Source organism: Trichomycterus rosablanca, chromosome 9 (genome assembly GCF_030014385.1).
Source record: "Trichomycterus rosablanca isolate fTriRos1 chromosome 9, fTriRos1.hap1, whole genome shotgun sequence".
In the NCBI taxonomy this organism is placed as follows: Eukaryota; Metazoa; Chordata; class Actinopteri; order Siluriformes; family Trichomycteridae; genus Trichomycterus; species Trichomycterus rosablanca.
This window is the reverse complement of record NC_085996.1, coordinates 20,366,345-20,383,291: the sequence shown is the minus strand read 5'-3', so window position 1 is coordinate 20,383,291 and position 16,947 is coordinate 20,366,345. Positions and strand designations below refer to the sequence as shown.

General features: G+C 40.8%; 1 protein-coding gene across 1 annotated transcript in view; it reads right to left on the bottom strand.

The window, feature by feature from the left end:
- pla2g7 (phospholipase A2, group VII (platelet-activating factor acetylhydrolase, plasma)) overlaps nt 1-16,947 on the bottom strand; it is a 33,887-nt gene that overhangs the window by 10,448 nt on the left and 6,492 nt on the right. The window contains exons 5-8 of the mRNA XM_063002050.1: nt 15,602-15,670; nt 8,671-8,842; nt 8,312-8,425; nt 1,865-1,956 (exon numbers count right to left, since the gene is read on the bottom strand). Coding sequence (XP_062858120.1) covers nt 1,865-1,956; nt 8,312-8,425; nt 8,671-8,842; nt 15,602-15,670 — 447 coding nt within the window. The remainder of the gene's footprint in view (nt 1-1,864; nt 1,957-8,311; nt 8,426-8,670; nt 8,843-15,601; nt 15,671-16,947) is intronic.

Genomic DNA, 16,947 nt, shown 5'->3' with positions numbered 1-16,947 from the left:
CTTCAAGGCATTTGAGATCATTTTAGCTGAGCCGCCTATAATTTGCTGCACTTCTCTGTATGTTTTTCCCTCTACAATCAACTTTTTAATCAAAGTACGCTGTTCATCAGAACAATGTCTGGAACAACCCATTTTACCCAGTATTTCATAAGGAAATGTGCTATGACCAACCTGTGCAACATTTGCCCCCCTCCTACATTAAATAAGGGCCAAAATTGACACCCGTTCTTCTGCAGAATGAGTGACTTCACCAATTGAACTCCTCACTGCTATTATTTTGAACAACCCCCTTTCAATCAATGCTTCGATTACTCAGAATGAGCGGCATGCATGTTTTAATTGTTGGGTTTGTTTTGTTTTCATGACTCTACTACACTTTCAAGTGAATTATTTGCTATGTAGAAATATCACTTCTACTAAAAACAGTGATTTATCAGGTTAATGGTGTTGGACTGCTATTTTTTTTAACACCACTGTATGTGTGTGTGTTTGTGTGTTATATATATATATATATATATATATATATATATATATATATATATATATATATATATATATATATATATATATACAGGGGTTGGACAAAATAACTGAAACACCTGGTTTTAGACCACAATAATTTATTAGTATGGTGTAGGGCCTCCTTTAGTGGCCAATACAGCGTCAATTCGTCTTGGAAATGACATATACAAGTCCTGCACAGGGGTCAGAGGGATTTTAAGCCATTCTTCTTGCAGGATAGTGGCCAGGTCACTACGTGATGCTGGTGGAGGAAAACGTTTCCTGACTCGCTTCTCCAAATCACCCCAAAGTGGCTCGATAATATTTAGATCTGGTGACTGTGCAGGCCATGGGAGATGTTCAACTTCACTTTCATGTTCATCAAACCAATCTTTCACCAGTCTTGCTGTGTGTATTGGTGCATTGTCATCCTGATACACGGCACCGCCATTGGATGCACATGGTCCTCCAGAATGGTTCGGTAGTCCTTGGCAGTGACGCGCCCATCTAGCACAAGTATTGGGCCAAGGGAATGCCATGATATGGCAGCCCAAACCATCACTGATCCACCCCCATGCTTCACTCTGGGCATGCAACAGTCTGGGTGGTACGCTTCTTTGGGGCTTCTCCACACTGTAACTCTCCCGGATGTGGGGAAAACAGTAAAGGTGGACTCATCAGAGAACAATACATGTTTCACATTGTCCACAGCCCAAGATTTGCACTCCTTGCACTATTGAAACCGACGTTTGGCATTGGCACGAGTGATCAAAGGTTTGGCTATAGCAGCCCGGCCGTGTATATTGACCCTGTGGAGCTCCCGACGGACAGTTCTGGTGGAAACAGGAGAGTTGAGGTGCACATTTAATTCTGCCGTGATTTGGGCAGCCGTGGTTTTATGTTTTTTGGATACAATCCGGGTTAGCACCCGAACATCCCTTTCAGACAGCTTCCTCTTGCGTCCACAGTTAATCCTGTTGGATGTGGTTTGTCCTTCTTGGTGGTATGCTGACATTACCCTGGATACCGTGGCTCTTGATACATCACAAAGACTTGCTGTCTTGGTCACAGATGCGCCAGCAAGACGTGCACCAACAATTTGTCCTCTTTTGAACTCTGGTATGTCACCCATAATGTTGTGTGCATTGCAATATTTTGAGCAAAACTGTGCTCTTACCCTGCTAATTGAACCTTCACACTCTGCTCTTACTGGTGCAATGTGCAATTAATGAAGATTGGCCACCAGACTGGTCCAATTTAGCCATGAAACCTCCCACACTAAAATGACAGGTGTTTCAGTTATTTTGTCCAACCCCTGTATATATACAGTATATACACACATTACTGTATTTCAGTTACTTACTTAAATTTGACTTCTTTAGACAAACACTCAATTGCTGTGGCTCCACCAAAGGAATGACCCATAACTGCTATTCTGCACAAGTCCATACTGTTCTGTAAACAAGCACACAAACGAAAGCGATTAACCACAAGTTGCACTGGAAAAATCAACAGGGTATCAGATATAAGGATTCAACAGAAAAAAAAAGCATTAATAACTATAATCAACGAACAGTTGCAGTTCAGCAGCGATGAAGAATCCCTTTGGCCCGCCCATTCACAGACACAGTCAGTCATGTGTAGGGGCCGATAGCAGAGCTGAGATTTCAGCAGAGGTGGGCTAGTGTGTTATGCAGCTGTGCCACTCGAGCACCCAACACGACAGTTTATATCTCATGTAATAGGCTATTTACAAGGAAAGCAGGTCATGGATCTGGCTTGTAACCCTCTAACTTAAATTAAGCAAACTGTTTTGAAAACAATGTACATCATGTTCAATCATTAGGAAAAGCCTTTCAACAACTTACCTAACAAAAACGTGAGTAGATGTGGTAAATTACATTGGCCCACTATTGGTGGGATCCAGGGGTGAAATCCCCAGCGATGGTATTGGGTGTTCAGGCAACATACAGACATGATTGGCTATGCCTGGGGGGTGATGAGGGCTAGGGCCCCCGTGTTACTGCATTGTGCCTTTGATTGTAGTGAAATTAAACCCACCGAGACCCTAAACAGGATAAAGCAGTGGTAACACACGTACATTACATAAAAAAAAAAAAAAGTGTGAGTATACATGATCCTTGTAATTTATCAAATTTGTCTCAATATTATTTGGCACACATTTGATGGTAGACAAATGTCAGTCAGGTGTGCGACTAAAAAGCTGTTTGATTATTTTCATCTGATTTCCATGTATTTTGGTGTGCTGAAAACGAAAAAAATATTGAAAAAAATCCTGGACGTCAGGATTTGCCACAAAATGCAAAATTCTCTTCGAATTTAGTAAATTTTTCTCGATTTTTGGTATTTTTTTATCTTAGGGTTTTTAACCAAATTTAAAGTCAAAATTACTATTAATTAATTCACATCAGTGCATTCAAGATATACAATGCCAAAAAAATATAACTTTCAAAGAAATGAACTTTCACAGTGAGCTAATGAAACCAGCATCAACATGTTGCAAGCTGAACGCGCAGGCTCTGACATGCCCGGGCTTGATTCAATAGTTTTTTCTTGGTTCTCGCCTGTTCACACTTTTTAATCTCAGTTCGTGTTAGCTCGTCATTATTCAACCGTGTTTCTTAAAATTAGCATTATGGCTCAGCGGAAGTGTATTAATTCGCCTGACAGTTTCTGTTACATTTGTGGTGAATATACAGTGTTGCAACAGCTGAATATTACAGACTTTGTGAAAAAAGTATACTTCGGACTAAAGCTTGGAGATCAAGATAAAGCTTGGGCGCCTCATAAAGTGTGCAAACGGTGTGTTGAGGACCTCCGAAATTGGTTCAAGGGTAAGAAAAAAAGCTTTCCGTTATGGGATTCCTATGGTATGGCGAGAGCAAAAGAACCATAGTGACGATTGTTACTTTTGTTCATGCAATGTGAAAGGGTATAATTCAAAATGGAAGCATTCCATTTCATACCCCAATCTTCACTCAGCAATTCGTCCCATCCCCCATGGCACAGATACAGTGGGTGAAATAAGTATTTGATCCCCTGCTGATTTTGTAAGTTTACCCCCTTACAAAGACTTGAACAGTCTATAATTTTTATGGAAGGTTTATTTTAACAGAGAGAGACAGAATATCAACAAAAAATCCAGAAAAAAAACATTAAATAAAAGTTATAAATTAATTTGTATTTAATTAAGGGAAATAAGTATTTGATCCCCTACCAACCAGCAAGAATTCTGACCCCCACAGACCGGTTATGTGCACAAAAGGCACACAAATTAGTCCTGTCCCTGTATAAAAGACTCCTGTCACAGAATCAGTTTCTTCCGTTCAAATCTCTCGACCACCATGGGCAAGACCAAAGAGCTATCAAAGGACGTCAGGGACAAGATTGTAGACCTGCACAAGGCTGGAATGGGCTACAAGACCATCAGCAAGAAGCTTGGTGAGAAAGAGACCACTGTTGGTGCGATAATTCGAAAATGGAAGAAATACAAGATCACAGTCAATCACCCTCGCTCTGGAGCTCCATGCAAGATCTCACCTGGTGGGGTAAGAATGATTCTGAGAAAGGTGAGGTCAGCCCAGAATTACACAGGAGGAGCTTGTCAATGATCTCAAGGGAGCTGGGAGCACAGTCACCAAGAAAACCATTAGTAACACACTTCGCCGTAATGGATTGAGATCCTGCAGTGCCCGCAAAGTCCCTCTGCTCAAGAAGGCTCATGTACAGGCCCGTCTGAAGTTTGCCAATGAACACCTGAATGATTCAGAGAAAGCTTGGGAGAATGTGATATGGTCAGATGAGACCAAAATTGAGCTCTTTGGCATCAACTCCACTCGCCGTGTTTGGAGGCAAAGAAATAAATCTCGGTGGGGATGGTGTTCTTGGGGTCATATCCAGCATTTCTCTGCTCCCAGCTCCCTTGAGATCATTGACAAGCTCCTCCCGTGTAATTCTGGGCTGACCTCACCTTTCTCAGAATCATTCTTACCCCACGAGGTGAGATCTTGCATGGAGCTCCAGAGTGAGGGTGATTGACTGTGATCTTGTATTTCTTCCATTTTCGAATTATCGTGCCAACAGTGGTCTCTTTCTCACCAAGCTTCTTGCTGATGGTCTTGTAGCCCATTCCAGCCTTGTGCAGGTCTACAATCTTGTCCCTGACGTCCTTTGATTTGAACGGAAGAAACTGTGACAGGTGTATAATTCCATAAAAATTAGACTGTTCAAGTCTTTGTAAGGGGGTAAACTTAAAAAATCAGCAGGGGATCAAATACTTATTTCCCCCTCTGTATACCAGTACTCAAGGCCCCTGCTACCTTGGAAGAGATAACTAGCTCCGATGAAGATGGAGTCATACCTGAACCAGATGATGAATCAAGTTCTGACTTTGAAGCTGATACAAGACCAAAATTGTTTTCCCAGGAGGAGATGAATGATTTGGTAAGAGACTTGAATCTTCCCAAAGATGCCGCTGAGTTACTCGGATCAAGGCTCAAAAGCAGGAATTTATTGTTGCCAGGAGTGTCTTTTTCATGGTTCAGACATCGTGAAAAGGAGTTCGTTCCTTACTTTGCCCAGGAAGATAAGTTGGTTTATTGCATCGATGTCGAAGGTTTGATGGGTCAATTCAAAATCCAATATGATTCAGCGCAATGGCGTCTTTTTATAGATTCTTCAAAAAGAAGTCTCAAAGCAGTTTTACTCCACAACGGCGGTTTTTATGCTTCCATCCCTGTAGGTCATTCCATACACCTCAAGGAAACCTACGAGAACTTGGAATTGGTTCTTCGTAAACTTAAATATGAACTACATATTTACTACAACTTAAATATGAAGACCACGGCTGGCAAGTGTGCAGGGATTTGAAAGTCTTGTGCATGCTGCTCGGGCAACAAGCTGGGTATACCAAATACCCTTGTTTTCTGTGTCTATGGGACAGTCGAGACAAAATCACTGGACCAAGAAGAGTTGCCAGCCGAGGGTGCTCACAGTTGGTGAAAAAAATGTCCCCCGAGAAACTTTGGTACCTCCCGATAAAGTTCTTCTACCACCTCTCCACATAAAATTGGGATTGATGAAGCAATTCGTAAAATCCCTTCCAAGAGATGGAGAATGCTTCAAATACTTGGTCATCAAGTTTCCAGGCCTCTCGGAGGCAAAATTGAAGGAAGGTGTGTTCGTCGGACCAGACATTAGAAGGCTTATAGCTGATCAAGAGTTTATCAATACCATGACGGATCCTCAAAAAGAAGGGTGGATTGCATTTACAGAAGTCATAAAGAAACTTTTAGGCAATAACAAAGATCCTGACTACAAAAAGATCGTCGGACGAATGCTGAAAGCATTTCAAGCTTTAGGTTGCCTGATGAGTTTGAAAGTGCATTTCCTCCACTCCCACCTTGACAACTTTCCTGAAAATTTGGGAGCTGTGAGTGAAGAGCAAGGTGAACGATTCCACCAGGACATTAAAGAGATGGAAAGAAGATACCGGGGAAGATGGAGCATTACAATGATGCATTACTACTGTTGGACGCTTCAGAGAGACATTCCAGATTCCGATTTTAGTGTGTGTTAGTGAGCTCATGAAAAATTTGTAATAAAAAATTAATTTTATAAGTCTACTTTCATTTCTTTTGAGGTATTGCCTTATTTAACATAGTTACCTAAATTGTCAGAAAATGTGATGTCCTATGACAAAACGGAGGTCATTTTCGGATTCAGCGCACCCAAAAACATAAAGATTACGTGGAATAACCAAAACAGCTCTTGAAAAAAAATTGTCTCCATAAAGTCTCCTTAAAGTCTGTCAGTATGGTAAAAACTGTCCACAAAACAAATTAAGGTAGAATCAGTGAGCATTAAAAGAAGTGGGGAATCTTACCAATCCAAGAACAAATCAAAATCATAAAACAGAGCTTAATTTAGTCCATCACTGGACAAGTTAATAAAACATAATCACTTAGAAAACATTGAGGTTTTAGTTTTTGAATAAGATACGTGTGCTACTCTGAGACCTTCCTCAGCCTCATTTGAATTTTTACCATTTACATGCAAAAAAAGAGCAAAATGGCCAGCAGGAGAAGCCAAGCAGGTGATCACTTGTAACCTGCGGCCGGGTATATAAACTAAACAGATGTACAAGGAGTTAAAGGACTTAGTCCCAAGCTGAGTCCCAAGTATATATTAAAAGAGCCATTCCCAGGTGCAGCAAATAAACAAATGATCAGGCACAGAGAATGTTTTAAAGTGCAGCTTAAAGAGAACTTTTCCTCAATCTGCACTTCTACCCCCTCCTGCTGGCCAGCATGGGCAGAGCAGGAGGACATATTTCAAATTATAAAACGGATAGTTCCGGTCCTAAAATCTGATTGGCTGAGCCGCGTTCGAAGCCGTTGTAAAATCCCCGATAAACTCACAACTATGACCACCTCACATCATTCCATATTAATACGCCACTGAAAAGAAAAATTTAATGTTATTTTCGCCCTCATGTTGCCTAGCAACACTGTTAATTGAACTATTTTGCGTCGCGGAAGAATGCTTTATTGTAAGTTTATACACAATAAATACATTTATGAATTAAACATTGTTGTATTTATTATATTTTATGTTGACCGCCGTTTTATAAAAGCAATAAGCCACTCGAGACCGTACGTTACTGTTACGATTTTAGCACGGGGAAAGAAGTTTTAGGCACTCCGCTTCGCGTCGTGCCAAAACGTCATCCCCGTGCTAAAATCACAGTAACGTACGGCCTCTCGTGGCTTATTGCTTTATTCTAAAATAACAATATGTAAGAAAAGTGGAGCAGACTACAGTATTTTAAGAAAATGTTGTATTTGGTGTGATTGCAGTATTAAAAACACTATCTTTACTCGATAGCCACTAAAATTCAAGCTCTAATCTACTAACATCTGACTAATCTACTCCGCTCTCCTCTATTTCTCCATTTTTAACCTTTCTGTTACCCATTTACTCCCATTCGTCATAAACACATTGACATTACGCATTAAGTCACCAGTTTGAGCAAAAGTATTTACACCACAAAATACATGCTTGCACACACACAATCACATATATGAGCAAAAGTATTCACAGCCTTCCCTCAATCCACATACATACCTTCTTAAACCCTAACAATCGCCTAGAATACCATGACAATCACATGTAACACCTTAGGAACTACCTAGAAGCAGCTTAGTAACCCCAGTACAATTTAGCAATTAACATGTTACCATAGCAACCATCCCCTATATCCTACTACCATCCTAGCAACACCTTAGCAACCACCCAATACACCTTGGCAACTGCATAGCAAAACCTAAGCAATGACCCAGCAACACTAAGCATGTTAGCAATTTGTCAACTAGCATAGCAACCAACACATAGCAACTAATTAACTGCCTAGCAACTCTTTAATAACCTATTACCATAACAACTGTATAGCTATACCTTAGCAGCTTAAGAAAACTTAACTTAACCAATACGTACACCTTGGCAATCACCGTGCGACACATTAGCATTTGTCAAACATGATTATGTACTTCCACACGCACAATCGCCTGTCTGAGTAAAAGTATTCATACATACACATACTTATCACATCTCACCAAATGTATTCAACCCCTACATACTCTACCATTACTAAGCTGCAATCACACTTGTTGTTTAGCCCGTTGTTTGTCAAGCTGTATTGTTTCACAATTTTTGAGATATCAACAGTGTTCCAACTAATGTCCGCCCCATTACAGAGAGTAAACTTTGGACCCTGGAGAGTAATATTTACCTCTAACTTTAACCAGTCAAATTCAGACTGTAAGACATTTTCCACTGACTTTCCTGAATTGATGTTGATGAGAAGATCCAACGCTCTGATGCATTCATCTGCTCTTTGTTTCACCTAAACCAAAAGCAAAATATAGAAGATTTAATAATGAAAAGCTAATATGAATGATGATGTCTATAACAGTAATACCTTCAATACTATAATATGTAGTAATTTGTATAAATTATTTAGTATTGTTTAGGATTACATCAAATACAAATCAAATAATATAAACATTAAATCAAATAACATAAGCCACATGGCTCAATAAAAGTAGTACATTCATAGCAAAAGCTACGGCTAAGAAAAAAGTTTCTCACTTGATTGTTTCTTAAATGGAATTCACTCTCTCCTGTTTTTAGTGGTCTGTAATACAGCCATTGCTCCTCCAGGTTATTTGACACAGGCCTGAAATTTCTATGTGTTGTGTCAGGTTTGGGATCCGTTTTGCTTTTCTCTTTGTAGTAGAATGTTGCAGAAGCTGATTCATCCCTGACAAAAAGAAAATGAGTGAGTCCAATTTCACTAAAGGCTTACAAGGTGCACAGAAATATAAAACAAATACACAGTCAGTGCTTGTTCATTTTGAGTTACAGTTCAAGGATCACTAGCCCAGTCTGCATGGTTTCAACCTTAGCACAATTTTTTTTTTTTTCAGAACCAGCATTAACTTCTTCAGCAATTTGAGCTACAGTAGCTCGTCTGTTGGATTGGACCACACGGGCCAGCCTTCGCTCCCCTCATGCATCAATGAGCCTTGGCCGCCCATGACCCTGTCGCCGGTTTACCACTGTTCTATCCTTGGACCACTTTTAATAGTTACTGACCTCTGCGGACCTGGAACACCCCACAAGAGCTGCCGTTTTGGAGATGTTCTGACCCAGTCGTCTAGCCATCACAATTTGGCCCTTGTCAAACTCACTCAAATCCTTATGCTTGCCCATTTTTCCTGCTTCTAACACATCAACTTATATTAAATTTATAAAATTATATACATGTTATATTAAATTATATAAAATGTTCACTTGCTGCCTAATATATCCCACCCACTAACAGGTGCCGTGATGAAGAGATAATCAGTGTTATTCACTTCACCTGTCAGTGGTCATAATGTTATGTCTAGTCGGCGTACAAAAGTATACAACCAGCCTGGTTCAAGACTTTCTGTATCTTAATAGGCTGTATCTCAATCTATATTACCTACATACCTGCATTTGCATTTACATTCTCTGCATTTAGCAGACACTTTTCTCCTAAGTAATTTACAACTGTGACTGTTTACACGGCAAGCAACTGAGGGTTAAGGGGCTTGCTCAAGGGCCCAGCAGAAACCTGGCAGATGCAGGGCTTGAACCAGCCCCAACCAAACCTACCAATTACTAGTCCTTAACTGCTAAGCTACCCACTGCCCCATACCTTGGTCCAGAGCTCTATGCATGCCAACCGAGCTCTTTAGCTAGTCCTTCTCTGACATCTAACCAAGCCTATAAGGCACAATTCTGCTGTTTCACTGCCAAATGTGGCTCAACCAGCTACTATAAAAGGTCAAAGTAAATCCTAATTTTAACTGAGAAGTGTCTGATTAGAAAAAAATCCAGAACTTAAGCCACGCCCAAGTCAAGATTTTTGTATGTGTGTCATAGAAAATCCTCCTCTTCATTGGGAGTTTGACAGATGCCAGGTTCTATTGTAGATAAAGACACAATACAGCTTTTACTCCACAAAGTTGAATCAGTTCATCTGAACACAAAGTTTGGTGTGGAGATACGTTTTATCAGTCATCCAAGTGACTTCTTCAGTCTGACCTGGTGGTGAGTACTCCAACCTTATATGCAGTCGATTTGCATGAAGACCAAAACTGGCCCATTGCACAACAATGGAACAGGTAACCAGTTCCATATGCAAATGGACAATATGCCAGTTTTGGTCTTTATGCAAATCGGCTGCATATAAAGTTGGGGTATTGACCATCAACTCAGACCACATAAAACTTTGTGTCCAGATGAATTGATTCATCTTTGCAGATTTGTGTACCTGGACTATTGAGCATGCATTAAGAGACTTTTACTGTTTTTTTTTTTCTTCATTTCATTTTACCACTGCTTTATTCTGGCAGGAATGCACCCCAGACAGGTGGCCAATCCATAAGACATGGCCAATCCATAAGACATAGCCAATCATGCCTGTGTAGGCACCTGGACAGCCAACAGCACCTGCCCTACTGAGATTCGGACACGGATCCCAGTGGTGGTGGGCTAGCGTAATATACCCCTGCACCACATGCGTGCCTTATACAGTGGTACCTTGTAACTTGACGTCCCCTAAACTCAAAATCTTTGATTTAATTTGTATCCTTAAACTTGGTTATGTTTTTTTTATGCATTTTCTCCCCATTTTACTCCCGATTTAGAGCACTTAATTTTTGTCTTCCGCTGCTGAGAGATACCAGATTGCATCCAAGGAGAGCACGTCGCTGTACACGCCTCTTCCGACACGTGTAGAGCCCTCCACTTCTCGTCCCTGCACTCTGCACTGGCGTCTCTTCCGCCAATCAGGGTCCTTACACAGCGTATGAAGATCCCACCCACCCACATATAGTCCGCAGATACGGCGGTTTCGAACCAAGGAGTTCAGAAACTGCTGGTGTGCTAGCGGAATATCCCGCTGCGGCACCTGGGCACCTAAGTGTTTTTTTATTTTTTTTATGTATTTATTTAATTTTAAATTAACAATAAACTGCTGCTTTGTTCAGCGCTTGGCTTGAGCGGTGCAGTAAAACGTCATCAAAGTATGAATATGAGACGAATCTGCATTTGTGTGAAATAACCGTCAAATTCACTCTGAAGCTCCACATGTATCTGTGTTTAACTGGATTTATCTCCCATTTCACTTTTAAACTTGTGTTATAGCTCAGAGTTCTGAGAAACTAAAGAATCAGCTTTTTTTGAGAGTCTAAAACGCTTATCGTTAAAAAAAAAGCTTAATGTGACTTAATGTATTAAAAGAACGACATAGAAACACTAAACTTCTCTTATTTATTACTGCTCATAAGTTCTCTCCACTAATGAAATTCCTCACTCGTTTTAGTACAATAAATCACGTTAAGCTTTGTGCACCAGCACAGCCAGCATAAATGTGAATGCACCTTTACTAAACGGAATACAGTATTCCAAGATCAAGCATCTCCACAATTAAGAAGCATAAGGAAACAATAAAGAGGTAAAGCTAAAGAGCAGGTTTTATTGTATTTTTTTTTTGTTGTGTTTTTTTTATTTGTATTATTTTCAGTGTATAAGTGTCAAAAACAACCCCATTATTTTACAGTAGCCTAAAATATATGCAGTTCCACGGGACGAATTGACAGGTTTTCCATACATCCTTATGGGGAAAAAAATACCTTGAAACTCAACGCCTTTTAAACTCAACGCCACTCCCATAACCAACTGACGTCGAGTTCCAAGGTACCACTGTACATTAAAAAAACAAAACAAAAATAACACTGTTAACACAAAAAGTGTACTTAAACTGTTTTGGGACTGTTTCTCTCAAATGGGCTTGGTACCTTTGTTAGAATACATAGCATTGTGGACTTTAAGTTTACCCCTCTCTAGCCCATTCATCCATGGAAGGAGGCCACATAGGTCCCCATTGTCTAGGTCTTATTTGAGTGAGGAACTATTCTCAGCACTGCAAAAGTACTAACATGATAATGACATGATAAAGTGCACTGTGCTGGTAGGAGTCTATCAGGTTTATCGGTGTTGCTGGGATTTTTAAACACCTCACGGTCAATGCTGGGAGTAGAATAGTGCTTTAGCCAAAAAAACAGCATTGTGGTCAGAAATCATCTACTGATAAAAGACTAGAGGAAGATGATTTATTTGAGAAAATCAATGCTGTTATATAAAGACAATGCAAGCCTGCACAAAACACTATGCATGGGGTGAAACTGGGACATTTTCCATAGCCATTCTTACCTATTATACCAAAGGTGACAAAATTCAGGAACTGGCTGTACCTGCTTTATTTCACAGAACCAGTCTGTGAAATAAACAGGATGTGGGAAGTCATGTCAGGACTTGTGTGACAAAGAAGCTTTCACACAAAAAACACTTGCCACTTTTCTGAGTAGTGCTGGACAATAATTCAATATCGATATACAGTGTATCACAAAAGTGAGTACACCCCTCACATTTCTGCAGATATTTAAGTATATCTTTTCATGGGACAACACTGACAAAATGACACTTTGACACAATGAAAAGTAGTCTGTGTGCAGCTTATATAACAGTGTAAATTTATTCTTCCCTCAAAATAACTCAATATACAGCCATTAATGTCTAAACCACCGGCAACAAAAGTGAGTACACCCCTAAGAGACTACACCCCTAAATGTCCAAATTGAGCACTGCTTGTCATTTTCCCTGCAAAATGTCATGTGATTTGTTAGTGTTACTAGGTCTCAGGTGTGCATAGGGAGCAGGTGTGTTCAATTTAGTAGTACAGCTCTCACACTCTCTCATACTGGTCACTGAAAGTTCCAACATGGCACCTCATGGCAAAGAACTCTCTGAGGATCTTAAAAGACGAATTGTTGCGCTACATGAAGATGGCCAAGGCTACAAGAAGATTGCCAACACCCTGAAACTGAGCTGCAGCACAGTGGCCAAGATCATCCAGCGTTTTAAAAGAGCAGGGTCCACTCAGAACAGACCTCGCGTTGGTCGTCCAAAGAAGCTGAGTGCACGTGCTCAGCGTCACATCCAACTGCTGTCTTTGAAAGATAGGCGCAGGAGTGCTGTCAGCATTGCTGCAGAGATTGAAAAGGTGGGGGGTCAGCCTGTCAGTGCTCAGACCATACGCCGCACACTACATCAAATTGGTCTGCATGGTCGTCATCCCAGAAGGAAGCTGACGCACAAGAAAGCCCGCAAACAGTTTGCTGAAGACAAGCAGTCCAAGAACATGGATTACTGGAATGCCCTGTGGTCTGACGAGACCAAGATAAACTTGTTTGGCTCAGATGGTGTCCAGCATGTGTGGCGGCGCCCTGGTGAGAAGTACCAAGACAACTGCATCTTGCCTACAGTCAAGCATGGTGGTGGTAGCATCATGGTCTGGGGCTGCATGAGTGCTGCAGGCACTGGGGAGCTGCAGTTCATTGAGGGAAACATGAATTCCAACATGTACTGTGACATTCTGAAACAGAGCATGATCCCCTCCCTTCGAAAACTGGGCCTCATGGCAGTTTTCCAACAGGATAACGACCCCAAACACAACCTCCAAGATGACAACTGCCTTGCTGAGGAAGCTGAAGGTAAAGGTGATGGACTAAACCCAATTGAGCACCTGTGGCGCATCCTCAAGTGGAAGGTGGAGGAGTTCAAGGTGTCTAACATCCACCAGCTCCGTGATGTCATCATGGAGGAGTGGAAGAGGATTCCAGTAGCAACCTGTGCAGCTCTGGTGAATTCCATGCCCAGGAGGGTTAAGGCAGTGCTGGATAATAATGGTGGTCACACAAAATATTGACACTTTGGGCACAATTTGGACATGTTCACTGTGGGGTGTACTCACTTATGTTGCCAGCCATTTAGACATTAATGGCTGTGTGTTGAGTTATTTTCAGAAGACAGTAAATCTACACTGCTATACAAGCTGTACACTGACTACTCTAAGTTATATCCAAGTTTTAGTTCTATAGTGTTGTCCCATGAAAAGATATAATGAAATATTTGCAGAAATGTGAGGGGTGTACTCACTTTTGTGATACACTGTATATCGCGATAGAAAATGTTTCAATAACGGTGATATAATTTTTAAAGAAATTCGATCGATATGCATTACGTCAGTGCGTGATAATGTACGCCACAGGCACGAAGCCAGTGCTCAGCGTTACCGCTCTGATTACACTCCGCTACCTACAACACGGTGGATATTAGCTGCAAAATGAGTTCAACAGCTGTGAGTGAACGAGCATCCACAGTCAGGGGCGGAGCCAGGGGGTGGCCGCTTTGCCGGTGTTACTTTTTTGCTGAAGCATTTTTGCACGCAGGTGTTCCCACAGGGACGCAATTCAACAGCGCACCTCAAGCAAGTAGTTCTCCATCAAAACAGTGCAGTTACACACTCAACATAAATGTCAACCACCAACACAATTACAGAAAAAGTACTACTACTGAGTACTAATACTACTGAGTACTAATATTACTTAGTAGTTCTGGCGCGCTACGAGTAAAGGCACTAACAGGCTCTGTGCGTTCCAGTGTTGCCAGATTGGGCGGTTTTCCTCTAAATTGGGCGGTTTTTTTTTTAACAATTTAATAGCAGCTAAATAACACTTCTATTTAAAAGAAAATATTCAGTTTTAAGAAGCTCCAGCATTGTAGAAGGCTATTAAAAGTAAAGTCAATTTTCAATGCTGATTTGGCTTAATAGTGTTGGTCAGTCTGTGTCATATTCTTGAAAGAAAATTTAAATTTGTTTTCCATGCATTCACACTGGCATGTTCTGGGGTTCAGATGAGTCTTATCAGTACACACAAGTTTGCAGTCAAATGATCAAGTATTGCAAAGGAATATCTTTGAAATTCTTCCTCATAATGTTAAGGTTATAGGCTATATTTTAGTTTTTCACAGGGAAAATGAGAAAAAATAAAAAGCTTATTATGCTAGGCTTGATGTAATTCTACATGGCACTCACTGCCTGTATAGGTAAATGAGTGAGTGACCAAAACACTACTAGATCAACAGCAACTTGTCACATAAAAAATAAGGTATCAGACAGTTTCTGTGCCACCCCTGTGTGAGCAATGGTCTCAGTCTGGCCACCCCTATGAAAATTGTCTGGCTCCGCCACTGTCCACAGTTGAAAAAGAAGCAGATGAAATAGCTGATAAGAGAGGAAGGACTAATTCAGTGGTGTATTCAGCTTGTATTTCTTGCCAGAAACCAGAAAAGAGGTTTGCAGGTACAGCCATCCAATTTTGGTGTTTTTAGCAGTTTTTCTGACTTTTGTATTATTCATATCGATATCGGAATTATATCGTATCGACCGAAATTAGGAGTTATATCGTGATATAAATTTTAGCCATCCAGCCCTAGTTCTGAGTAACACACATTTGTGGTGTAAGCAGCACTAACAGAATGGCTTTTTCAGATACCTGTCATTGTCTACTGCTGGGTATACTCATTTAGAAAACCATTATCTCAAACACATCTTTGTGTTTAAATCCCAGTAAAAAGGACCAACCTGTGTTCCACCGCAGCAACAATAAAGCCCTGTGAGGCCATCTCCACACATATTGCTGAATACAACATCCTGCAACATACAACACAAAAAAGCACACATGACTGTTGAAGAGTGTAACAGGTTTTCGTCTCACAAAACAGGTTTCATGCAAAAACATGTAAAGGTGAAATACTTTTCTACTGTATACATTTCTTGCATATCTATATCTATACTATAAAGTAGTACAGCTGCTCAAGTAAACACCACACAGCAACAGGGCAGCACGGTGGCTTAGTGGGTAGCACCGTCACCTCACAGAAAGGTCATGGGTTTGATTCCCAGGTGGATCATCCGGGTCCTTTCTGTGTGGAGTTTGCATGTTCTCCCCATGTCTGTGTGGGTTTCCTCCGGAAGCTCCAGTTTCCTCCCACAGTCTAAAAACATGTAAGTTAGGGGAACTGGAGATACAAAATCGGCCTGGTGGTGAGTGACATTGAACCTGAACTGATGAGTTAGACGTAACCTGTAACTACCTGTCCTGTCATCAATGTAACCAAAGTGTAAAACATGACATTAAAATCCTAATAAACAAACAAACAAAACCACACAGCAACGTGGGAACTGGTTAGGTGTTATTTAATTAAGCCAAAACATTAGGACCATCCCTAAAAACAGTTACAGATGTGATGGTCTTGATGGTAATTGATCATTGAATGCAGCAGATACAGGCAGCATAAATACCTGAGTGACTTAAATCCTTATGGCTAAACAACTGGGATAGAGCATTTTTAAAACAGCAAGAGAAAGTTATAGGCAGCTGCGATGAGAACCCACAGACACTGATCCTTAAAGGGACAAGCCATGAACCACTAAGAGTTTGCTGGACTGGCTTAGATTAATGACAGAGAACAGCTGTGCAATTAGCAGATTGTACTCACAGGCCAGTCAGTGCTCGTGCTAACTACTGTGTACCCTTGAAAGTAAATACAATGTTCACACAGACATTGGAACGTTACAGCAGCCCATGGCCCATCTTTTCCAACATAATGTGGACGGCCAGACTTGTGCCTCGTGTACCTGCCAAAGAGTTGCCACTCAAATGCACTGTAGGACGATCCACCTCGCAAAGTACAGAATTTAAAGGACCTGCTAGTAAAGTCCTGGTACCAGTTATCACAGGACTTTATGATATGTTTTATGGAGTCCATGTTTTGACAACACGGATAAGTGATGTTTTGGCTCATCAGTGTAAGTACAAGGGTAGTGTCTAAGGGTAGTGCATGCAATACATTGAAATAATAAATAATGGTAACATATTCTCTTAAAGATGATGTATACTAACACATGCATACCCCAAAGTAAATAAC